The sequence below is a fragment of the Mustela erminea genome, chromosome 21 (assembly GCF_009829155.1).
Source record: "Mustela erminea isolate mMusErm1 chromosome 21, mMusErm1.Pri, whole genome shotgun sequence".
NCBI lineage: Eukaryota > Metazoa > Chordata > Mammalia > Carnivora > Mustelidae > Mustela > Mustela erminea.
Genome location: NC_045634.1, coordinates 20,425,782 through 20,453,275, shown reverse-complemented (window position 1 = coordinate 20,453,275; position 27,494 = coordinate 20,425,782). Strand labels below are relative to the sequence as shown.

The window sequence follows — 27,494 nt, the reverse complement described above, 5'->3', positions numbered from 1 at the left end:
GCCCCCTTGCTCTCTGGGAGAAAAGAGAGTGCCTCCCTGTTGGGCTACCTCTTCATGGCGGGACCAGAGCACTCCCAAGTCTGCAGGAAGGAGCCCAAGACCTCCCAGACTAAACCACCCACTTCAGATTTCCAGGCAAGAGGACCAAGTGACTGTGACAGTGGGGATCAAAGGGATTGACTTTTTAGTGGACACAGGTGCAGCAGATTCGGTTAATACCAAATTCAAGGTTGCTTAATTACAACAGACTTGTCTTGTGGAGGTATCAACAGCTTTCATTCTACCTGGATTTATTAAATTCATATGGTATCTGTTATAGTTTGTCAGCAAAAAAGGACTTAAAATAATGTTTAAGTTTGTCTCATGAAGTTTTCATGGGTAATTGTTAAGAACAAGTAAATGAAAAGGTTTATAGCATACAGAATCTTCGGTAATGTAAGACTTGAAAGCTTTGCTAGGTTAAATAATATATTGGGCTAAGTTCTTTGGATATCTGAGTCTTTTCCAAATAAGGCAAAATACTGAAACGTCAATTATTTAAATATAGATTTATCTGCTTTTGGCTTATTACAGAAAAACTAAAGATAAATTCGGTCTTTTAGTAAATAAGTCATGCTATATTGAAAGATTATACTATAACAAAAAAGCACACGTTTTTTTTAAAAATTATGAAGGTATCATAAATTTCCAATCTAAAGAATTCTGGTGTAACAGTTCACAGTTGCTTACTACTTGGTTTTATTAGAAATTGCATTCTTCTAATTTAAAATTCTGATACAGGTAATTGAGCCTGCCAGAAATAGGAAAACCAGTCTGTATGTAAAAAACGTAGGAAATATGTTTGAAAAGGTGTAAGGAATGAAAATATATTTTTGTTGAGGGAAGAAAGTAATTTTTTCCTAAAATGACATTAGTTGTTTAGAGAGAGAAGGCTTAGGACAAAATCTGAATGAAAAAGAAAGTTTTAAAGGTTTATAGGGAATCTCTGGAAAAGAATTTTATATGTGGTCAGGACTAAGATTAGAATAGATGCGTTTTATAAGTACACGAGTATACAAATAAAACTTTTTTTTCTGTTAAAGAGACAAGATTTTCTTGCATTGTTGGTCTGCTCTTGATAAGAAATTACAAAGTTTTTTTTTCTGAATGTGTTTTTATCAGATATTTGATCACTTAAGAAAACAAAATCTCAGTATTAAAGGAGCTAGGTTTTGCTAACTACTATATAATCCTATGTATTTGCTTCTGGAATCTTTTTCACCTTAGTTAAATAATTAAATACAAGATCTGTAATAATCTATGATTGTATTGAGGCACGTGCTTTAGAAGTTTCTGAGGTTTTTAACAAGCTTCCCCAAAATTCAAATTCTCAGCAAAGTCTTTTTGACTCATTGGACTTATTTGGTATGTTAGGTGACAAGGTAAGCATTACCAAACAAATGATAATAAACTTTCTTAGGTTATACCGTGGGTCAATGCTGTAACTATTCTAGAAATTGTATGAATATATGTCCTGGTAAAAGGTCATCACTTGACATTCCAATTATTAAAGTGTGTGTCAGAAATAACTGGATTTCCTTGCCAACTACATGATAAGGAATTCTGATCAGATCTTTAACCATATCCATTTTTGAGTCTTTTGTCATTTACAGTTATTGTTTTGATGTTCTTGCAAAATGCGTTTCAACCTCAAAGAGATTCATGGTAAGAACTTTTGACAAGTACAGGTTTTTGATACCCTTAACATCATGAAACCAAACTGGGTAAGAATTTCTGGAACTGCTGGAAAAAAATTACTAATGTGGAACTAAATAAATTGAAAAAGATGATTATAGTTTTTATGACTCTATCTGAAACAAGGTTGGTTCTCTAATGTTGCTCTTCCAGATTTAAGGAAACGTGTTATCTTATGATATCTGTGACTTATAGAAATTTGATAAAATATTACTTTCTGAACAATTTGAGGCATTTGTTTTCTCCCGTCCTGAACCCTTCAGAATTCAGAAACTCGCAGTGAGCATTCTTTCATGGCAACTGGAATTGCTTATATAAGTTCAGTAAGAATCTGTTCTCCTTGTAACAGGACACCATTGGGAACATTGGTTATATTACAAAGGCTTAGACCAGAATGTCATATTTGAGAGAGTCATGCATAGACTCAGACATGACCAGATAACTTCAAGGAACAAAGTTTGACTTTATGGAACTGAAAGAGCTCCTTTGAACTGTTGGCCTGGTTCCTTGCTTATAGAGTTCCCAGTTGAGTAAAGGGGGTCACTTCTTGGGGTGCAGGAACCTAAGGATCTATTGGAAAACTTAAGAAAAAATCACCCAAATCTACAGGTATTGCAGGCAAATCTAATGACAAGTATCTGGCTTGGCTTCTGGCCTCGAGAGGCTGTTAAAAAAGTTCAACCTAAAATCCCTTACAAAAGTCCCAGCAATGCAGATTTAAGAGAACTTACATGGTCAATCCCTATTCTTGTTGTACTTACATAAATAATTAGGTGAAGTTTGTTAAAATTATTTTACAAATAAATTTGTCTTCATCTGGCTATGTTTGATGAAAATGAGGGTGATTTTAGAGAGAAAATTGTGTTTCAATAACATGCCCTTTGTGCACATTAGATTCTAGTTCTGATTAATTATCTTTTAAGTGTTTGTCATTTGCCTATATGACTGGGCTGGATCCAGAATTACTCTGGTTTCCTCAAATATCTGGCTAAGTCTCTCCAAACTAGGGCTTTCAATCTTCTTGCATTTTCTTGTCTTGAGCTCATTAAGGAGTAAAACTGTCCTTTTTCCTGAAGTTCTGCAGACAGGACCAGAGTTAGAAAACTTGAAGTAAATTCCAGAGGAATTGTCATGGTAGCTCTTGTACAGACAATTCTCATGTCTGTTGCTCTAGGGGCCCTTCAGAAGATCATGGGAGAATTTGAACTACAAATCAGAGAAATCCATCGGATCGCTGTGGCCTGCCCCTGCTCTAAGGGTCCTCTGAGGCTTGACTTCTAGAAATCTTCTCCCTGACAGCAGTCAGGACTTGGAACCTGGGTTTATAATTTGCTCCAACCATCAACCTGTGTTTCCTTTTGTTTTCACAGAAATACCGCTTATTAACTACCTGACTGCTTGCTGAACACGGAAGAGCCTAAGCTGTTATTAACAAAACCCATCCTGCCTACATAAATAACAAGAAACAATGAAGTAAATACAAAAAGACCTTATGAGCAGGTATCCTGTCTGCACCAGTACAACCAAAGGACAGATCCTAACTATATCTGGTCAACAATCAAAAGTGCCCTCCCCAATCTCTCTTGGTTTTGTTGTTGTTGCTGTTTGTTGTTTCTGGGTTTTTTTTTTTCCCCCTTTCCTGGGATGATTGGTGGCTATTATTTTTGGTCCCCATCTGTTAACCTGTTAGTAAAGTTTGTGTCTTCCAAGTCCCAACAATTCCAAGTCAAGCTAATGGTAGCAGGAGGATCCCAACCTCTGCTACTACAGGAAGACCTGAGGCCCTCTGAGTGCATGGAACAGTGAGCCTGAGATTTTCCTACCTCCAGGGGAGGAGAGGGACAGAGCCCCCACTCAGCAGGAAGCAGTTTCAGAAGATGAGACCTGTAGCCCCTTCTCTTTGAGATTAAGGAGGACGAAACCTCTCAGGGGGGAAATGAGACAGGGACCTTGGGAACAAGCACCTGTGCACCCGGACAACTCCTTGCTGCTAGCTGGCTCTCATGACCCCTCTCACAGAACTCACAGTGACTGTGAACACTCTCCTTGCAGAGCAGAGCACCAGCTAGGGAGCAAGCCCAGTCTGCACCAGGACGGACCCCAGCATTGGAACTTCACGGACATTTTCTCTCATTAGAATACTGAAAATCATGCCCGGGGTGGAGAGTTAGCCAAGCAGCAGGGCTTGTGAGGACTCAGGTGCTAATGAACCCCCACCCCATCTCTCCCTGCCTACAGGGCACTCTTTTCTCACTGAAGTTCCTTTAAAAAATATTCCACCTGACCTCTCCTTGGAGAGCAGGCCTGAGAGTTCTTTCCTTCATGCTTCTCACCTACTCATTCCTGGTGCTGGGGCATGAACCCCAAGAAAGCCTCGCCTGTGCTTCTACATTTGGGGTCTAGTCTCGTCTCTACCACTGCTGGGTCTATGGACCCGAGTCTGGTAACTGACAGGCTTGCTCCTATCACTTTCTGTTCTGCTAAGACAGTTACTGTGATACTATTCAAGTTCTCAGTTCTAAAAATGATATTTCTATTCTATATTGCCCTATAACCATAGAATCCATTTGTTCTGAAACTCTTCCTGGAACTCTGATTCTCACGCCGGAATGTTCAAGTCACGGCCCACTGTCTTCTCTGCACCAAGAATTCACTTACCCCTTTCTCACCCTTTGAAATCAGGCCTTTCACTGTGAGAGCCAATCTCCGTTGATTTTCAAAATAAAAAGTTGTTTTCCTCTTTCTGTGTGATCTCGTAACATGTATGTTATTGCATTATTGCCTCCTCGCATGTGCTATTATAACACTTTTTTTTTTTTCAAAGTGTTCCACCTATATTATGATTTGGGTTATTTTCAGAGCCGAGTTTGAAATTCCTTGCTACACTATGTCTGAAATGACTAAGCGTGCAATTTCATTCTTTGGCATTTTGTTTGTTATTTTGTTACCTCACAACCATGTTTGTTCTGATCTTAACTACTTTAAAAACAACCTAAGGGAGGTACTTTACATCTTTCTATTTTGTTTAGTAAATGATCAGTCTGGCTTTTCTGTAGCATAGTCAGTGAAGCAAAGAGAAAGATTTCATATCACTTCACACTTCTTCCTAGGAAAATTACATGTTATTTTATTCTGATATAAAGTGCTGTGCTTTTCTGTGTCTTTATGTTATTAATATAAAAAAAATGGCCACAGCTGAAAATCTCAGGCTATGATTTATTTATAGCATAATATTCAATTCACAATTAAACGCTAACCTGTAATTGAATCCAAGGATTCATTCTGCTGATACACTGAATAAAAGATCGTAAGTAAAGTGGTGCATAAATAGGAACAGAACAGAGATTAATAACCACCAATATTTATTATGGGGTGATTCATTATGAATAATTAGAATGAAATGATTAGCATGATAAAAGCAACTCCTTAAAAAGGATGCAAGATATTTAAGAAAGATTTCTGTCTTGCTGTGGTAGAGAAAGTATTGTGTTCTGTAATTGCAGCAGAAAGGAAGATTGAAAGGTAATACGGACATACTTTTAAAATATTATGAAGTGTATTTCTAGATGATTTAAGTTGTAATATCCACTAAGATGCTATATGGTCCTGCCAGTAAGTTTGTTTATAAAAAAGGAAGTAAAATATTTTACTAAAAGGAAGTAATATTTACTAAAGTAATATTTAGTAATATTTACTAAAAGGAAGTAAAATATTTTACTAAAATTCATCTTGAATCAACAACTGAAATAATGGCATAAAGGTAAGAAAGGAATGTCCTCCTTCGATTCTATTGATTTCTGCCCTCATCTTTACATCTGAAGACATATAAAATGCTCCAGAGCATATTTCTCGAGTTATTCGTCCGTTCCTTTTCTTCTCAACTTGACCTTTATAAGCTCATAATAAAATAAGCACAAGAAGGAAGAAAATACTAAGGGACTTAATTGGTAGAAACAGCAATACAACAGATTTAGACTTTAAAGTACTTTGGGAATTGTAGCAAAAATATACACAATATATAGTCTGTATAAAGATTTGAAATAATTAAAATGGAATTAAAAAGAAGCAAGCAAAAGAGTGACCACCAAGATGTCCAGGCAGATTTTAAAAAAATTACAAATGAGAATCCTAAAAATGAACAACGTAACTATTAAAATTATTTTATTTTTTGGAGATTTTATGTATCTGAGAAGAGAGAGAGCATGAGTGAGGGTGGGGTTGTGAGCAGAGGGAGAGGGACAAGGAGACTCTGCTGAGCGGGGAGCCCAACATGGGGCTCGATCCCAGGACCCTGGGACCATAACCCGAGCCAAAGGCAGAGGCTTTAACGGACTCAGAGACTCAGGCACCCCTAACTATTAAAAGCTCAATAGAGGCATTTAAATAAATGATTAGATACTGAAAAGGAACCTGGGCATGTAGATCTGGATAACAACAGAGTAAGGCACAGGGAGGTAGAGAAACAAACTCGGAAGGAGAGGCTAAGATACCTGGAGGGTAAGGGAATGGAAGAAACGCTATGTGTTTCTTCGGAGTTTCAAAAAAGGGCCATAGAGGAAAGGGGGAGCGGTAATAGGGGAAGACCCAAGGTGGAGAAATTTCCAGAACTGACAAAAAATATCATTCTGCTGGCAAGCAATCACTATGTATATAACCAGGTACATGAGATGAATGTGTGTCTACGGCATTCCAGTGCCAGACCGGCAGACGGAAGACTAAGGGTTCTTTCCAGCAGGCAGTGAGGGGAAGGGGGTGATCTTCAAGAGAACGACAACACACCGGCAGGAGATACTTGGAGGAAATAAAGTGACATGGGAGAAAAATGTTAGCATGTATTTATCTCCTTATCTAGGGAATAACAATTGGGCTAAATAGTAAAATAGTAAAATTTGTTTCATTTTTCTTTCAGAAGAAATACAGGGACCATTTTTACAGAAATAAACACCCAAAGTACTTTTGGAAGACCAAAAAAAAAAAAGAAAAAAGAAAAGAAAAAAAAAGAATAGAAAAAAGAAAAACAAAGACTGACTTCATTCTCTTGATATTCATTATGTTTATCTGCAATTCTGAAACCACAGGAATTTAGATGCCCCACTTATAATTGACCCATTAATGGTTATCTTTCCATAGAAAATAAATGGTGCCTTGTTTTAAGAAAATAATACCAGATTTACCACATTTTGTGTTCAGGAAGTATTATAATTCCATCGTTGAAGCTCTCAGGAATCAGTCACCTAGAGGAATATGCGTATACTCTGAGAAGCACCGCTCAGCTCAGCAGTAAAGGGCTGGTCTCTGCCCCTGGGGACTCACCTCCCCTTCTGTAGACTGCAAATGCAGCTCCTTCCTGCAGGTGGCCTTGAAGTCTCCTGCAGCCGCGCTCAACTGCACCCCTCGTGGAGCTTCCATGATCAAGGACCTGGTGGGTGATTCAAGCCTAAGAGCAAAACAAAAGACTCCTTCATAGTAAAAAGAAAAACAAATTATGATGGACTGAAAGATAATAACATTAGTAACCAAAACAAATGAACAGGTAGAACAGGTAGGCATAAATAAAAATCCCTGCCATTTCAAAAAAAAAGCCAAAATGAGTTTTAGAATCATTTTTGATTGCCTTATCTATTTTTTGGCTCTTTGTGAAACTCTTCATTTGCTAGCATCAATTATTTATTCTCATTTGTTTAGTGATTTAATAAGAGTTTCTTATGCTATTTCCTTTCACAATGCACAGGAAAAGTAGGTCGCGATAAGCTTACTTGTTTAAATGTTTTATAAATTTTCAAAATTAATGATGGAGTTTTAATAAATACATTTGTACCAACTTAGCATGTAACTATCTCTCAATAAAGAGTCTTGCAAAGAAGAGAGAGGTTTAATGAAAATCATTAATATTGTGAACTTTCAAGAGTTTCATAGTCAAAATTTCATAGACCTGAAAATTTTCAAACTACTCATTATACTTTGAGAAATTAATTAAAATGCAGAAATAAGCCACTTCCTACATCAACTGACTTCTACTGGCCCAGGAAAAGGTCCACAGAATGAATGGCATTAGCCTGAGAGAGAACAAGTAAATGAGGGGTGATATATCAGCTCAAGTATGATTAAAGATTGACTGCATAAATTATGAGGAGAAAAAAAAAAGCCACCACAGCTGTTTTAGATCATTGTGCCTGCGAAAAAGCTAGTTGGGAAGCAGTTTCAAAATTATCTTTAATTATAAAACTAGAACATGAAAGCTAGAACACGGTGGTAAAAAAGCACAAGTGTGAGCAGAGGAACCAACGCCAGGTCGATCTTTCTGGATAAACGCTCTGTTCTGAGGCACTGACTGGGCGTGGTTCCTTTGCCCACACAACTTTAGGACAAGAGTTCCCTCAGGCTCATATCCACCATTATCCAGAGCAACTGGTTTCCTCTGAGACAAGAGATCTAGAGTTATTTTGCAGGGAAAATCACATCAAATAGTTTGAACTCTGAAGATAAGCTCTCTCTCAGTAGGGAAGTTGAACTTAAAGACTTTAAAGTAATATTGAAGGAGTAGAGCTAGCATTTAGAAGAAGTAAATTCGACATTTTCAATGTTTTTTTCACTCACCAAAGCAACTTTGAAACTTTCATCTCTACGGGCCTCTTGGACATCTTTATAAAATCCCTGGAGGGGTCAGATTTTGAAAATATATATATATATATATATTTTTTTTAAAGAAATGTTTGTATTTTTCCAGAAAAATAAAAATCATGTTTCCAGGCACCGGGGTGGCTCAGTGGGTTAAAGCCTCTACCTTTGGCTCAGGTCATGATCTCAGGGTCCTGGGATCAAGTCCCACATCGGGCTCCCTGCTCAGAGGGGAGCCTGCTTCCTCCTCTCTCTCTCTCTCTCTGCCTGCCTGCTTGTGATCTCTGTCAAATAAATACATTAAAAAAAAATCTAAAAAAAAAATCATGTTTCTACACATTTGAAAACTTGAAAATAACATAATTATATTTTTTTCACTCATAATCTTCACACTTTGCACATAAAATCTACATTTCTGTTAAACTGTATATTTTATAATTGATTTCTCCTAATACATCTCCCAATACAGACTATCTTGAGTCATGTATCTGTGACCACTACTACTGTCATTGGTTAATTATCTATAACATTAAATGTAATTATGTAAGTTTGGATATGAGGAACCATTCAAACATAAGTCAGACAGGTACTTAATTAAAATGAATTAATATTCTAAAACAGATTATGAATCTGACATTCAAGCAAACACAACTCAATGAACTTAGAAGTGGAAGAAAAAGCATGCTTACTTTATCAAATAATTGATATGGTTTAGTCTGTTTCCAAGGATAGGGGCTGAGGTTCTTACTCATATATATTTGATAGTAAGATGTCCATATTAAATGTGCTCATGTTTTTGAATCATACTTCTTCTGTGTTTGATATTTGGTATGATGGTGTTAAAACACATTAAGTCTTTTTGGGCTTTTGAGTTTTTCCATTCTTGTCTTTATTAATTATTTAATCAGAAAATGTTTATTATATTCATCTTCATTTTAGACCTCAAGTCTCCATTGCCAGCATAGCCACAGAGGATAGTACTTTGCTAACACCATCTTAGAGGATCTCTATTCAAAGAGGCAGTAATGACGGAGGTGAGAGATGGGTTCAAGAATGTTAGCTAGCAGCAATGTAGCTCAGTAGCAACATCTCTACATTGAAAATTATAATGCTTGCTTATGAGGTCATAAGATACGTCTTGGGAGAATTAAGAGAGATAAATATGTGGTGGTGTAGTGTTTTGAGATACTGATGCATTTCCTTCTTGTCCCATTTCCCTGAAGTTCTGCCATTCACTAAATAGTATCTTTTGCCCCAAACAGCAGAAGATGGAGCAGAGAAGTTGATAAAGAACTCTTCTAAGTTTCCTAATCTAATAGACATTTTGAGCTGGAAAAAACCTTGCCATTTAGTGTGTTGAAAATGATTCAGCACATGAAAAAAAATCGGAAGGAAACCAAAGTCAGTGAGAGCTTGTTGTGTACTTTGACCTGTTGGAGAACTGTTTTCTTGATTCAGAGGATATAGATTTGGATGGGAAATCAACAGAATTGGTTTGCAATCGTTCTCTGTGTTCTGCTACCTGAGGTCAAGTCCTATGTTGTAGGGCCTTTATTCTTTAGGTGTTAGAAGTCTGAGAAGACCACTGATGTCTCAGGGTGACTGAGGGCAAGAGACCAAAGGTGGTGGTGGTCACCTGCAGTGAAGGAAGAATAAGGGGAGAGAAGAATGAGAACCTCTTGGCAAATTCCAGGTTGGGTCCTGAGGCTCTCAATGACCAAATGTCATCCTAAAAGCTCTGGCACAGTGCAAACCCCTTGGTACAGTGAAAGAACCCCAGGGACAAAGAAGAGAACTGAATAGACTGAGACTCAATTCCTGGTATCAGTGCACTGGGGGCCAAACGTGTGTGTTTATGTGTTTGTTTATGTGTATGTATATATACACTTAATAATTTATATAATTTCTGTGTATGTAAAGCTGATGAAAGAATACATAAAAACATTTGAAAAGTTGTAGCAATTTTATAGTATTGTTAAATCCTTCAAGTTATGAAGTGATTAAGACTGAATTAAACAGGTTTCAACTGTATGCTTTGTTAATCATGATAAAACTAGTGTGGTAATCATTAAGATACAATACAAACCTTATTTCCACAACTATATGGTCAATTAGTTTTCAACAAAGCGGGAAAGACTATTCAATGGGGGAAAAGACAGTCTCTTCAAGTCATTTGTATGGATTATTTCATAATCATCCCACCAATACTGAGAAATGCGTACTCCATCTGTATTTTACTTAGGAAGTAGCTGAATCTTAGTGTGGTTGAGTCCATAATTAGGATTAGGTAGCTGAGGCAAAGATCTCAGAATATCCAAAACTGCCTTGAAAAAGAACAATAATGTTATACTATATGTTGGCTAACTGAACATAATATACATACATATATATACATACATACATACATACATAGGCAATCCAGGCATTCAAAAAAAAAAAAAACACCAACTTTGAAGTATTTTAAGCATGTCAAGAAAAGCTATAATAAGGAAGACAGTTGCTGGCTTGGCACAAGAATAATGAATAGATCAATAGAATAACATAGAGACTCTAGAAATAGACTTTAATAAGTACGGTCATCTGATTGTTGACAAAGGCAGTAAACTGATCTAATGAGAAAAAGCAAAGTATTTTCAACAGTGCTGGAATCTCTGTATGGACAGAACAAACTTCAATCTATACCATCCACTTCTATTAAAAATAAAAGCTAAAACATTAGGCTTTTATTTTTTAAATCATTTTTTAGGGTTTATTTATTTTAGAGAGAGAGAAAGAGAGCACGCGCATGCAAGTGTGGGGAAGGGCAGGAGGAGGGAATCCTCAAGCAGGCTCTCTGCTGAGCTGGGCATCCATCCCCAGGCTCCATTCCAGGACCCTGAGATCAGGACCTGAGCCCAAACCCAGAGTCGGATGACTAGCCGGGCATCCTCTAAAGCCACCCGAGTGTCTCTAAGAGATAAAGCTTCTAAAGGAAAATATTTTGGTGACTTGGGAGTAGATAAAACTTTCTTAGGCCACAAAAAGGAATAACAAGTAAATATTTTAAAACATAAATAAGATGTCTTCAAGATGAAAAGCTACTTCTCAAAATCCGTCAATAAAACGAATATACCATAGACTGGGAGACAATATCCACAAAATACAGATGTTACAAAGGACTGGTGCCAGGGTATATAAATAATCCTCCGGTTCAAAAATAAAAATACAAACAACGGAATTAAAATATGGACAAAACATCTGAACAAACACTTCACTAACCAACATGGATGGTTGTTCCATATACACATGAAAAAGTCACTAATGCCACTATTCATCAAGTATTGGCAAATCAAAGACACTGAGTACCACTAAACACCTACCAGAATGGCTCAACCGAATACGAATGCTAACACTGAATATTGGGGAAGATATGTAGCTACTGAAATACTTATTCATTTTTAGCAGAAAATAATGTAATTACCTTGAAAAGCTCTAACATTTTCATATAAAAATTAATACATGCCAGCTATGTCCCAAGTGTCTACCAATTATGAAAACGCAAAAGTAAAATATTGTGTGTTCATACAATGGACTAGTAAGCAGCAATAAAGCAGAAAGAACTACTGATACAGACAACAACACAGAGGGCTCTCAAAAACATGTGGAGTCAAAGAAATCTTGCAAAGAAGAGTACATACTGTAAATTAATTTGTATTTAGTCCTAAATCTATCTAATCTAATCCAGGGTGAAAAAGGTGAGAGAAAATATTGCTTCCGGTGGGCGGGGGGGATTTCCTGGGAGGGGCATAAGGGAACTCTCTGGGTAATGATAATGAAATTTTTTTTTTATTTTTTAAGATTTTATTTATTTATTAATTTGAGAGAGAGAGAGAGTAGCGGGGAAGAGCAGAGGAAGAGGGACAAACAGACTCTACACTAAGCGCAGAGCCCGACACAGGGCTCGGTTTCAGGACCTGAAGTGAAATCAAGAATCAAATATTTAACCAACCGAGTCACCCAGGTGCCCGGTGATAATGTTTTATATTGTGACAGGAATTTGGGTTACACAGGTGTATGCATTTGTCAAAACTCTGGAAATACACACTTAATTTTTGTGACTGTCACTGCATAATTATTTTACAGTAAAAGAAAAGAAATTAAGTTGTCTTGAATAGTAGTTAATGATATGCATGCCAAAGCGAATAGGCAAAGTGTATAGATTTATAAAATGCACATGCAAATGCAAAAAATATAAGATATACTGGCAGATGGCTAGTGGAATGTGTACATGTATGATTGAAGACATACAGAAGAATGATAATGGAAGAATCTAGCTCGGGGTACAAACGTGGTCACTATAAGATGCTTTCAACATTGAGTACATTTGAGAATTTCCACAATAAGACAATGGGAAAGAAGATGTGGTCTCAGATCTTAAAGGAACATCCATTTAGTTCATTTTTGGTTAAAATTTCTAAAACATTATGCTATGGAGATCCAAATAGGAAAACTGTTAACTGATGCTAATGTTTGATTGTCATTGACTATTAAAATTCAATGAAGAATTCTAATGACATGCAGGGATGCTTTTAAGATGTATTTAATTCCTGTTGCTAAATTGCCAAATTAATATAAATGCTATATCACTCAATGTCTGCATTTTACAATTATTTCAGGGAAAGGGATATCTAAAAAGAACATCTGATATTATTTAAAAATTCAAAAATTTGAGATAAGTTTACTTGGATAAAAGTAAACTCATATTTACTTCCAAATCATGAAAATTCCAATAAACATATATAATAAAATCCCAACAAAAATCCCAATAAAGTCTCTTGAAACTTAAAACATTATGTTTAACTATTTTGGAAAAAAGGCATAGGGGTGCTTGGATGGCTTCAGTGGGTTAACTGTCTGCCTTTGGCTCCGGTTGTGATCTGGTGGTTCTGGGATCAATTCTTGAATCAGGATCCTTGCCCAGTGGGGCATCTGCCTCTCCCTGTGCCTCTTTCTCTGTCTCTCATGAAAAAATAAATAAAATCTTTAAAAAAAATGTATGACACTTAATAGATTTTTAAAATGAAGCTGAAGTGGGAGATTTTCCTTTTAAAATTAGAACTAAATATTGAAATTATTTTAATTAAAAAATGAGATTGGAATTAAAATTATAAATTTGTCAATGGAATACAATATAATCTAAAACAGATCAAAAGTATTTATGAGAGATTAGTTTGTGAGAAATGTAGCAATTATTTTGGGTTGAAAATAGTAGGTTATTTAATCAATAATGCTTAATAAATTGACTCCCCATACTAAAGACACTAACATTAGATACTTAACATACTCTGCAAGAATAATTTCCAGTTTTAACCATTCAAAATATAAAATCTAAGAAATCACAGACTGTAATTTTCAATGGAAAATTAGAAGAAAATTCAGAACTTAATTTCCGATTTTACTTATACAAAATGTTTACTAAGAAATAAATTACCTAGTATACAAAATAAATGACAGAAAATTAGAAGAATATACAGAAGATACCAAAATACCGAAAGAAAAAAGAAAAAAAAAAGAAAAAGAAAACCTTTGAAACAAGACAGAAAGCCCCAAAATCATAAAGAAAAAGAATTGATAAACTTTACTACCTAAGTCTTAGGTTGTATTGGTTTCCTCTGGACTTCCAAATAAGCCTAGAATCCCTACAGAGTCCTGGACCTAGACATTCTGGAGCTTGAATATTGTTGAATACATTGGAACTCAAATTAGACTAAACCTGTATTTCCTTCTAGAATTATGTAATAAGCAGACTCTTGGCAACATAGGATCAACACTTAAATGACACCCTGTTTCTCTCTTATATAGAAATTCTCAAGCCCCCTCTGAGGAAGCTTTACAACATAGTAGAGGTTTTTACTTAAATTCATTTTATTACAAAACATTCTCTAAAAGGGCCTGTTGAAAAATGAAACCCATGTTTATTTGCAAAGCTTGTGATTAGTCACTGGAATTAATGAAGTACAAATGTGTTTATTTTCAAAGCATCATAACAATCATAGCAAAGGATTTCAGACTAGTTCTTAGAGTGCATACCACGAGATTCTAGCAGAGAAAAGGAGTAATGTTGAACTCCAGTCACCCTATCACCTGCTTTTTTTCCCCAAGAAATTCAGTTTTCTCTGTGTTTGCACACCAAAGATGTAGTAAGATTTTTTTTTTTTTTTTGGTAGAACATGAACTTTTATTTATCGTTTAAATAAGATTTTGTTTTTAAGGTGTTATGCGAACCTCAGTTTGAAAATGAGTGCCCTCGGTCTCTAGAAAAATTCACAACATTCTGAGAAAGGAATTCAGACTCCTTTTAAGGTAATTTGTGAGACACAATGACTGACTACATAGAGACTTAACAGGAACATAAGCACCATGTATCTCACTCTTTATAAAATACTTAACATGGCATCAGGTATGCAGTGGTCACTCATGAATTATTTTTGATTTCAATGATGGAATGAATGAAAAATTGAAGAGAAAAATGTTTTAGGGGAAAAAACTGCAAGCTGTGACCTGAATATATAAGCAATTTTAATGTCTTAGCATTTTGGGCTGAGGCGAGTTTTCTTCAGCTGCAAATCGCATTGTTTCTGTTGCTTCCATTTTTACCACTTTCTGCATACTTGCACTTTTCCTTTATGGTCTCTTCCTTCAAATTATATCAAACAAATTTCTAGATCAGTTGTTGCTCTGTGTTCCTAAGATTACACACGAAGACAACCTTCCCATAATGATCACTTGCTTTTACCTCTAAATAAATATATAAACACATACACAGCATGAAAGAATAAAAGGGGAGAAAAGAGAGGCAGAGCAAAAGGGAAAAGGAGAGAGGGGGGAGGGGCGGGGGAGGGAGAGAAGCAGAATACTATTTCATTATCTTTTTTCCAGCAAATTTATCTTAGACTTTCACTGACAAAACATCTCAGCCCCAAATCCTTACGACCTTACTCGTGGTGGCTTTTCCTTTAACACAGCCATGATGTAAATAAGAGCTATGTGTTTTCAGAGATTAATTTGGAACCTGTTAAATTTAACATTTCGGTTTAACATTATATTCATATAAGAATGAACATGATGAGGAGTTGCCAGTTACATCATTAATTATTAGTTCATTTTACGGAAATGAATCCGAGCCTGGATTCTTCTCTTTTCTTTCTTTCTTTCTTTTTTTTTTTCTTTTCTTTTTTCTCCTCTTGGAACTGTTAATGAAACACAGATCCAAACACTTTGGGCAACATACAGCAGGCTTCATCACTCCTCACCAGAGAGTGGAGAAACTCTTTGAACTGTAATAATTTAGCTATACGTTAATTTAAAAAATAAGAAAGGAAAACATCCACACTTGGGCTATTCTTGACACATACACCATTATGTCCTTCCTTACTATTCAACGTGTTTTTTTCACCTTTTTAACACACAGGGCCCTCCTAAAAGGCAATGTCACTCTATATAAGACATCATAGAAAATCCACAAGTCTAGTGCACTTGGAAACTAGCAGAAAATCTGGCACACATGAATCACTCATCAAACATTGGTTGAATAAATAAACTGTAGAAATCGACTTCATGTCCACACCAAAATACTACCTATACTCTTTAATAAACCTTTTGAAATGTACCTGTCTAAAGTCTTTTATTCTCAACAAAAACAAAATTAAAGACAACATGGCTACTTACTCCCCAAATTGCCATTTGATTTACCTGGCCAACCAATCTCACCTTGTTGATTAGAATTAGGTGTCGACTAAGAGTACTTCTTACTGCCCTGAAAGGCAAATTGTCAGCAGGACTTGTAAAGATCTTCTCAGACACTCTGCTTTTAATCTTCATGTACACAAATGAATAATTGAACACCCCCATCACTACTGTGCTTTGCTTCTGTTTCAGTTTTTGAATTTAGATCAGTAACACTCATCTTGGGGGTTGCTAATTTGCTTTTAGCACTAGCAGATAAGCTTAGCTTAGTGCAATATTTAAATAATTGATGGATAATTAGAAAATAAAAACCAGAAACACTATATGCTAATTATAATTTAATTCACATTCACACTTATGAATTTGGAGACATGTCAGCAAGGTAATTAAAAGAGCAGTTCTTATTTCTCTTTTGGCATAGATTTTCATAATGAAAATCATACAATGAGTATATAGTCATTGAAACGTTAGAAGTAAAATGAGGTCTCTTTTAGAATGGCATAATTTAAATAATTTTTTATTGAATGTATCACTAAACTCTGGCACCTATACTAAAACACAGTTCAAAAACAATTGGAGTCAATGTTGGCCGCATGAGTCTTAAAATTAAGGCACAGTAACTAGGACATTTCTTATATTATATGCACTCAACATCCTCGCTATTGAGTTCTGTTATTTCAACAATTCAAATGAACAAATATTTATCAGACACCATTGACTGCTAGAGCACTAAAGATAGACAAGGAAGGATGCAGGTCCTGGTCTAATGGAACATACAACCTTGCTAGATGGGGAGGGATAAGATAAATAATTACATAAAAATGCTGAATTCCTAACTGAAAAAAGATCCATAAGTTAAAACTATAACACACCGTGAGATGCTGTTTATACATACTCGTCTACCCTCTTAAATCCTTTGGGTTTTGGCATTGAGTAAAAAATTATTTTTGTCTAATAAAAAATGCCTTGATTACAGGAAGATGGCTACCTTTTTCTGTTATTATTAACCAGCTTGTTTGCATGTGGAATGCTCAGATACTGAGAAACTGAGTTCCTTAGGAAATTTTATCATAGAACTATAGAGGTCTGAAAAATGTACTGTTGTGAAAGTATGGGATTTTTTTTCTTTGCATTAAAAATTTTTTACTTTATTTTTCTATTTTCATTTGAACATTTTTTCACTTATCCAAATGGGAAGGGCTGAACCAGATCTTTATGAAATAATTTGTGTTTTTCTTAATATTTGTATTCTGTTTTCCAAGACAAAGAAGACTATCTCCCAGGATGATATTTTGATTCAGCTTTAAAAATGACTTTTAATATACGATTTTTTAAAAATTATCATTATTGTTGTCTTTTTTAATCCCACAGAAATGTATTATGGAATGTAATTTACCTATCAGAAAGTAACTAGATAAAACATCTTTTTTATTGACATATAAAGTTCTATTAGTTTTAGGTACACTACATAATAATTTGCTGTATGGATACATTGTGAAATGGTTACCACATTATAAAATGTCTCTGATCCTCTGATAACTTAAGTCATTTATTGAGTTAATAACAGCCATTGAAAAAAAAAGAACATCCATTGATCACTTACTAGATTTTAGTATTTCAAGTTTTATTAACAGTTGGTTGAGATTATCCTGGGAAGAATCCCTATAAAGTTGTCTTATACTTTTCTAGGTAGTGAAGTATGTTATATACAACTGTGCCTCTTACAAACAGTACAGTATCAGGAGGCAGCCTATTCCATTGGCAATATTAGACTGAGGAGTGATTATAAGATATTTAAGCTCTGCCTTTTTCTGATTACTATTTACATTGCTTTGTATTTCCCTCAACCCAACAACCCTTGACCATTTATTGGTTTTTTCCTACTCTCTGTCTCCTCATTCTTTCTGCCTATGTGTGTCATGTGTTTCATTGTCTATGTCAGATTTTCCAGAATCCTGATTTTTATCAATCCTCCTCTAAACTTCCTCTATAACTGCCTTTTCCACACTCTTCCTGTCTGACATATTTATTTTGATATTTTTTGTATGTTTGTTAGGGGCAAAAATACATATAAATTTAGAATAATAACTCACATTTTCTTGTCCTTAATCAAATACTTGATATTTACCATGTAGGTAGGGAATGTCAACTTTTTATATAAGTATATAGCACATTTTCAGTTTTACTTCTTTGTATATCAAGGGCAAATCAACAGTGATGGGAAGTCTGACAGAGCTGGAGGAGGCAGAACTTACCTGAGGTCTTGGGAAGGTTCTGCTCTGATGTGAGGTGTTTCAACAGAGTGCCCGAATACTGCTCCTTCCGTGCCTGGACAGAACAGGAATCCAGTAGTCAGTAAAAGCAAGTGGACAGACACATTAGTTTTCATTTCCATCTTTATACATCAAATACACCAAAATGGCACAGCTGTAAACAAGAGTACAGACAATGAAAGAGGAAAATTAGAAAAAATGTTAAGGTAGCGAAAGGCCAAGAAGGGTCGATCTAAATGTCCCTCTGAGACCACTTTTGAGATGACCCTATTTAGCAAAATTCAGATTCACTGAGGATTTTCACTCTCTGATCAAAGAGCAAAGACCATCTCTTCCTTTCTTGTTTCCCAGGTACAAGAATTTGAGAGAGGGATAGGTCATAATACTTGGTTCGATCTTTCTACAAATGGCAGAGCATGAATGAAAATGGGGTGTGAGCTCTCTTGCAATGTATCATTAATTCTTTAAAGACATAGGGGGCATTTGGCAATTTCTTTACACATAACACCCACCTTTGATTAGAGAGATTATCCATGGCACCTTACTTTGACCTCGCTGGAACTAAGGCTCTCTCTAAAGCCACGAACTACTCAAAATAAATTCATTACAGTTGACTTCATGTGGGGTCATACTTAGCCAAAGAGGTCACGTACTCTAACACTCTCCAGGCAGTTGAATTATATTCTATCTACACTTTCATTTATTGACCCTATGTGATTTTCCAGATTCCCAGAGCCTTTCCATAACTTGATTGAGCTAAATAGAATGACTTTGCTTTTAAAAAAAACGCAAAAAAATTTTAAAGATGATGACAAAATCTTTCTTTTCTTTTGTAATTCCATATAAATGTTTTAGATCATTCCCTTTGGAATAACTTTATTTTCTTTTGGCTTAATCTTGATCTTAATTTTAATCTTGATTTTGGTTTAGGGATGTCATGTCTGCTCCATCAATGGCCTCTACACCAGCTTATTAATACAAATTATACAAAATAATGCAAATAATACAAACAATGCAAATAAAAATATAAATTTTAAACCTATAAGATAAAGTTGCTGATGCTTACTGTGAAGAATAATGGGAAATATATTGATTCAATAAGCAATAAAGACATTTTCACAAGAAAATCTGAGCTAACACTTAAATTCCTGAAAAATATGTTATTTTTATATGAAAATAAATACTAAAATCACAAGATGATTCCTCCACATCAAACAGCAATGCAGACCTTGATCTTGAATCAGAGAGGAAGAGATTTTTTTCAAGGACTGTAACATGGTTTCATCTTATCTTCTGGTTCTAAGGGTAAATTTATAAGATTCTGCAGCAGTAAATTCCTAAGATTACAGACTTCAGTTTATAAGCTAAAAGCTATTGGGATTTGTTGACCTCTCACTGGGTTATAGTAGTTGTTGATGTTTTGTTTTGTTTTCTACAGAGACTCTGTAGGGCCTTTAATATATAGACAGATAATCGGCGTAATTAATTCTTTATGGAGTTTGTTCTTTTGATATTTTGTAAGATATTTTATTTCTGTGAGTGGAAAATTCTTAGAGATAGTTCTTTGAAAATAAAGTAACGGTTTTAGATAAAGCCCTAATTTTGTGATTGAGGTGGGGGTGGCATTTGAGACAACATTTCAAGGTATAAATTTTCATACCTCAAGAGAGACTCCATTAGCATTTTAAAAGAAGATACAACTTCTAGAAAGAACAGTTACCCACGTGCAAAGTTTAAAATTCAATTTCCACTATTCTGTGACTTTGAAAACTTCCCAGACAAGAAGACAAAAATATAATTAAAGAGTAGTCACGGGGCGCCTGGGTGGCTCAGTGGGTTAAGCCGTTGCCTTCGGCTCGGGTCATGATCTCAGGGTCCTGGGATCAAGTCCCGCATTAGGCTCTCTGCCCAGCAGGAAACCTGCTTCCCTCTCTCTCTCTCTGCCTGCCTCTCTGTCTACTGTGATCTGTCTCTGTCAAATAAATAAATAAAATCTTTAAAAAAAAAAAAAAAGAGTAGTCGCAGTATTTATTTTCAAACATAGAATGGCACACATACTACCTCTGCACAGAATATGTCAGTGAAAGTAAAAGGGGGATGCTATCAAAGTTTTAATTTTCCAATAAGGATTAAAAACTGATAGAGTTCTTAAATCTAAGTATCAGTTTAGTGGATATTTGATGACTTAAAAAAATAAACAATTCTTGAAGAAATAATGTGTAATCATATCTTCTAGGGGGCTAACTTGAAAACTGAATAAAATAACATAAATAATTAACTAACTATAAACCTCCAGTTAATGAGAAAATGACTCTCATCCTCTCCATTATTGTCCTAGAAGGAGCCAAAGAGGTAACAATTAATAAGCAATAATGATAATCCTAAAAGGAAATCAGTGAGGGAAAATAAAAGCCATTTGAAGCAGGCACATACTCTCAGAGTATAAAAAATCAAAATTAAAATACATATTTCCTTCGAATTAGGAACTTTAACAAAAAGCTTTCAGATGAGTTGCAAGATTTAGCTATTAAAAACACAGGACACCAAATTATCTTCAAATTTCAGGTAAACATGAAAAAATTTTTCAATATAAGTATGCAATATTTTCAGAGGACATACTTATAGTAAAAATGGTATGGTGTTTATCTAAAATTCAAAAATGAATCACTATTTTACTTCTTAAGCTATAAAACCACAGGCACTGAAAAGGAAGAGGGGTAGAAAAAGGATAAGAAGTTACACAACACAGATATATATATATATATATATATATATATATTTAAACCTACGATTAAATAAACATTTCTTGGGTGCCTGGGTGGCTCAGTGGGTTAAGCCGCTGCCTTCGGCTCAGGTCATGATCTCAGGGTCCTGGGATCGAGTCCCGCATCGGGCTCTCCGCTCAGCGGGGAGCCTGCTTCCTCCTCTCTCTCTCTCTGCCTGCCTCTCTGCCTACTTGTGATCTCTCTCTGTCAAATATTAAAAAAAAAAAAAAAAAAAAAAAAAAATAAACATTTCTTATTTACTGTTGTCTTATGGGGTCATTCAGAAGGATACAACATTCAGTTCTGTTTGTATAGGTGCTGAAGGGTGTTTCAGATAATTTGAGGTGACGACATTCTTTTAAAGACTTTAGGAAAACAGACTATTGACTATTGCAAAGGTCAGGAAAGATGAGACAAGCAAACTTTAGGGTCAGAAAAGACTATATGTCATTCATATGATAAATATTCTGGCAGCAAAACACAATAAGAAGGATGGCACATTCTGCTTTGCTAGAGAGGAGAAAGAGTATATATGGACTGTGATCCTACTCTACATTTAAAGACAGTTTAAGACGTAAATTTAAGATGTATGTATATACTATGCACTTTGAAGTTAGCAAACACTAAGAGACAACCCTAGATATAAACAAAGATAGAAATGCCAACCTTACAGGTTGGGTCAGGTTTTTCTTAAATAGGATATAAATGTGCCTGTTTCAATGTAAGAATTCAGTGGTCCTTAATTCCCTCTCTTTGACACTTTTCTTTATGAAAATCACCACAGAAGAGGTACACATTTTGTTTGCAGAATTAAGGTCTCAACACGGGTTCACTCATTAACACGTGAAATCTCTATTCCCCAAATGTCAGCTTCAAGTAACATGGTCTCATGGTGAATTCTGAAATCTGAAATTTAGACACTGTTAAGAGATTCTTAAATGCTGGATAGCAAGTGCATTTTATTAATCAAGACTCTATTCGGTAATCAAGGAATTCCCTAATGCAGGTGCACAGGAACCAAAGAAGATGAAATGATGCCCACATAAGCTCTGAGAAAGAAGCTTCTTCCAAGTAAAAAATAATGTCCAGCATGATCTTGCTTTTAAGTGAACATTATCCTGATTTTTAAAATTTTTTTTCAGTGTTCCAAAATTCATTGTTTATGCACCACACCCAGTGCTCCGTGCAATACGTGCCCTCCATGATACCCACCACCAGGCTCACCCAACGCCCTCCCCTCCTCCCCTCCAAAACCCTCAGTTTGTTTCTCAGTGTTCACAGTCTCTCATGGGTTGTCTCCCCCTCCGATGTTTAAAAAATCGTGGAAACATTAAAATAAAAATGCATAGAAGACCCTGTACTAACTACAATGGATGGTTATGATTTTTCTGTGTTTTATACTTATTAGCTCTCTATACAGGATATCCTGGGAATTCTCATCATCATTCAATTGGAGCAGGTGAAACAGTCATTAACTCCAACAGGGTTTTAGCTTCCTTTTAAAGTTGAAGGAAAAGTTAAGCAAATTGTAGTACAGGACACCATTCCTTAGAATATTTCTCTTCTTTTTTTTTTTTTTTTTTAAGACTTTATTTATTTTCACGGTAGAGAGAAGCAGAGACAGAGAGAGAGCACAAGGAGCGGACGTGGAGGAGAGGGAGAAGCACCCCCCCCCCCCGAGCTTGGAGCCTGACTTGGGGCTCCATCCAGGGACCCTGAGATTATGACCTGAGCCGAAACCAAGAGTCAGACACTTAACCAACTGAGGCACCCAGGTGCTCCAGAATATTTCTCTTCTCAATGAGAAGCCTCAGTCATTGAGTTTATAAGAATTCCAAACTAGCAATTAGTTCAAAGAACTTAGGGGGCAGGAATCAGAGTCATGATAGCAGCACTACCTCCAATATCCAGTCCATGGGACTATTAGGAGACTTAAATCTTCAAATTTAATAAACTTGAGACAGCACTTCAAATTCCTCCACTGGAAAACGGCTGAAGTCCTGGGTGAATTCATCTAGGTCTCAGAGGCAAACATATTCCTTTTTATTTATTATCTTCAAGTTTGATCCTGTGCTGTCGAATGTATACAATTTCTTTACTTAATTACATTGAAAGACTCTTTACAAATTATAAAATCTTCTTCTTCTTCTTCTTTTTTTTTTTAAGTTGTATTTGAGATCGGGGCTTTTTTTCACTCTGTAATGCCATTTTCTAGACCTTTACGTAGCGTAAGATGGGTGTTCGTTAATATGTCTGTCTGCAGTTGTAGGAAGTGACACAAAGAACACAGCAGCACATGCAGGCCCAGGAGAGACTGGGGTCTCCATATCATCAGGTCCAAAGGGCTTCGGAGAGATGGCTAAGGCCTGGCATGCAATGTCTGCTGTTCTGGAGAGTCAGAAGAAGAAAGAGAAAAGCCAGACGGAAAGAGAACAAAGGAATCAGGAAAGGATGGGACCCTCACACCGTGGGAAGGAGGCTACAGAGAAACCGAAATATTTAAATTCTATTTTTAGGTCATTGGTCTTGATGTTTGTCAAATGGAATCTCCTGCTGCCTTCAGTTTTTCAATGAAATCTACCATGATCGTTCATATGTTTTGAGGTTTTTATTTAGTAGTATTATTATTTTGGAGGGGACCAAGAAGGGAATGAGTTTTACACGCGGATCATTATAGGACAGAAGAGATAACATGAAAGGGAATCAAGGCCATGAGACCAAGGAGCTTGAGAGAACCCAACCCTCCCTGCCCTCTGCCCGCAATTCATAGGAATCCCAAGCTGAATTTTAAATTTCTACATGCAAGAAGTCCAGGGCTAATTCATACACCTTCTAAGTGCCAGAAAGTTCCAATGTATTCATTATTTTCAAATTTACACCTATGCCATGATTATTTCAATCTTTGGAAGTCTTCATACCTTTTCTTGTTTCTTTATTTGTATCCCTTTCCCTCCCTATCCAAACTGGTAAAGGCAAAGATTAGATGGGGAACAGTTTCATTCTATTCCCAGATCTGCCTCTAATTCATTTTTTGATCTTTGATAAGTATGTAAAGCCTTCTGGTTGCCATCTGCAAAATGAGGCCCTCAGGGGCGCCTGGGTAGCTCAGTCCGGTAAGTGCTGACTCTTGATTTCAGCTCAGGTCCTGAATTTGAAGCTGTGGACTCCAGCCCTGTGTCAGGCTCCCTGCTCAGTGGAGTCTGCTTCTCTTCCTCCCCACATCCCTCTCTTTCTCCCCTTGTGTTCACTCTCACTCTCTCTCTAATCAGTAAATTTTTTTAAAAAATTAGGCTAAGGTACCTTCATCTCTAAGGTACCTTCACTTTCTAACAGTCAAAGTTATATGATTTTTTTTCTCCAAACATGTCAAAATGTGTTTACTGTACTTCTTCTCATTTCTCCTTAAATAGAATTGGAAATGAGTTTGTCCCAGAAATCAAAAGAAAAAGATACTTCGGAGAAAGAATGAAGTAATCATATTGGCAAAAGTAAGTTATGAACTGTCATTTTTTCCACTCCATTAGAAAGAGTTCCTATGAATCCTGCAAGTGCATCATTACCCTTAAAAAAATGTCAATATTTTTCAACATACATCCCCCACTTGTGTTACTTTAATAATAACTTTAATAATAATAATAAGTTTAAAAATAATATTTAAATAATATTTAAATAAATTAAATTAATTATAAAATGATATTTATATAAAATTATAGATTATATAATTTTATTATAAATTACATAATTTTTTAAAGATCATAAATTATATATAAATATATAATTTTTAATAAATTATAAATTTTATAAATTATATAATTTTATTATAAATTATAAAATAATATATAAATAAATTAAATTAATATTTAAATAAATTAAAGTAAAAATATTTAAATAAATTTAAAAATAATAATAAAGTATAAATACTTTAATAATAATAAATGGTGTTCCTGCTTCCAGCTAACTCCACAACACACAACCTATATATGACTAGATTAAACTTACCAAACCTCCTGATAGTTTCCCTCTATAAGGAGCTATATAATTTTCTTAGATACTGCTTCTGACCCTCAAACAAGACTTTGTAATCTGGGCCCATCTACTGCTCAGACTTCTTTTCTTCTACTCATCTATGAAATCTCATTACTACTTTTCTCAGCTCTTAAGGTAAATGTAATCTGTTCATCCTCTGGATATATTTAGTGTTTATTACCTGTCATGCTCATTTAGAACCTATCATATCTATCTTAAAATTTTACATTTTAAATTATATGTATCAACCCACATCTAGAGTAAAAAAAAAAAATCGAAGACATACTGTTCATAACCCACTGGATTCTTATGCACAACATGGTATCTTACATTAGTGAGATAATTAAAAAATATTGATCCTTATCAACATTGACAAGGATCAATATTTCAAGGATCTTCCCTTGAAAGTTTTTTCTCCTGTTTTTAATGCCAGTTTGATGAATGGTACAGTCATGTCCTAAACACTTAAAAAAAAAAAAAAAAAAAAACCCAGATTTTATTTATTTATTTGTCAGAGAGAGAGAGAGAGAGAGAGAGAGAGAGCATGAGTGGGGAGAGGGGCAGAGGGAGAAGCAGGTTCGGTGCTGAGCAAAGCACGCTACCTGGAACTCAATTCCAGGACCCTGGGGTCATGACCTGAGCCAAAGGAGATGTTTAACCAACTAAGCTACCCAGGTGTCCCCCTAAACACTTAATTCAGAAACTGGGAAGTATACTGAGGTGTCCTTTCTTGTTCAATTTCCTTATGAGTTTACTTCTTTTCACAACTTCAATATTACTTTTACTTTCTCTCAATTATTGCTCCATACCACTGCCAACTAACTCTCTGTTTTGAAACAAAGATGAGGGACATCTGGTGGCTCAGTCAGTTAAGTGTCTGCCTTTGGCTCAGATCATGTTCCTGGGGTCCTGGGATTGAGCCCCAGGTCAGGCTCCCTGCTCAGTGGGGAGTCTGCTTCTCCCCCTCCCTCTGCTGCACCCCCCAACTCATTCTCTCTCTCTCCCTCTTTCTTGCTCTCTCTCAAATAAATAAATAAAAAATTTTAAAACAAACAAAAGCAAAAATAAAAGATAGTTGACTGTGTAATTCTCACTTAAAATGCTTCCAGAATCCAATCATTTAAAGTCAAGTCCAAATGCCTCAGTAGAATTTACCTGTTAGCAGTGCTATGCACTTTACACTTCAGGGACAATAAAACTCTTGACAATTTTGTAATGTTTATGAACTGTTATGAATACTACTTCTTCCCAACATACTCCTTATCCTTCTCCCCTTTGATGGTCATCTCTATAAATTCTTTAGGGTCAGATTCTAGATTATTTTCTCTGTGAAACAAACATTATCTGTGTTATTTCTGCCCTTCCTCCGTCTGCTCAGCCTCTGGTATACTGATATATATATATATTTGCAAATATATATATAATGCAAATATAATACAAATATATATTATATATATACATATATTTACAAATATTTATATTTATTTACTGGTATAGTGTTTATAAGATTGCTGAGCAATTCGCTTTGAACTCTTACCCAATAACGTATGAGTTCCTTGAACTCAAGGACTTTGTCTTAATTAATTTTGTACACTTAGCACTGATCTTAGATTCTGATATACAGTTGAGGTCAGTAAATGAAAGAAAGAATGGGAAGGAAAGAATGAAAGCAGGAATACATTAAAATTATCCTATTTATAATTTCTGTGTAAAACATGGGAACTTTGTTTCTTAACATATTTCTGTTTAATACTTCAATACAAATTGGCTTATTAATATCCTGAGGTGATGATCTGAATTTATTGAAACTTACTATGAGCCTAGCCAATGTCAATTATTCCAGTGAAACAGGGAAACAATATTGTTAAATTGTCTTTCTGATGGAAACAACAACAAAAAAAACCCTCACCATGTTGTTCATTTGAGATGGGAGAATAAGCTGCCAAGATTTCTGAAGATATATTATTTCAAAATCTGTTTTTACTTGTCAGTCAGCATTTTTTATAATTTATAAAATATCTCAAGGCATTTACTCCCAGATGCCAAATCATGTTCTCTCTTCCATTTCTGAAGGTTTTCAAAAGATAAAAAGAGATAATGGAAAAGATACTTAATCAGACAGAAAAATCCATTAGAATAAAACTATTTCTTCAAGATGAAGTATATTTCAAAAATATTTGATTTGTCACTAATAAAAAAAGACTTAACTGTGTCAGGACTAGAAATAATGCAGACAACCTTCTTGTTCATATTTTATAATGTTCAAATAGTTTGTATTTTACTGGCATTTATTTCTCTGATTATTTAGGGGAGAATACCTCTTCATTTGTTAATTCCTTCTATCGCTTTCAAT

General features: G+C 35.3%; 1 protein-coding gene across 8 annotated transcripts in view; it reads right to left on the bottom strand.

Annotated features, from left to right (window-relative positions):
• The window catches only part of SGCZ (sarcoglycan zeta), a 1,085,895-nt gene that overhangs the window by 7,773 nt on the left and 1,050,628 nt on the right, over nucleotides 1–27,494 (bottom strand). For all 8 annotated transcript variants that reach the window (XM_032329030.1, XM_032329036.1, XM_032329037.1 and 5 more), the window contains 2 exons: nucleotides 18,333–18,405; nucleotides 7,048–7,171 (listed from right to left, as the gene is read on the bottom strand). In XM_032329030.1, the coding sequence (XP_032184921.1) occupies nucleotides 7,048–7,171; nucleotides 18,333–18,405 (197 nt within the window). The remainder of the gene's footprint in view (nucleotides 1–7,047; nucleotides 7,172–18,332; nucleotides 18,406–27,494) is intronic.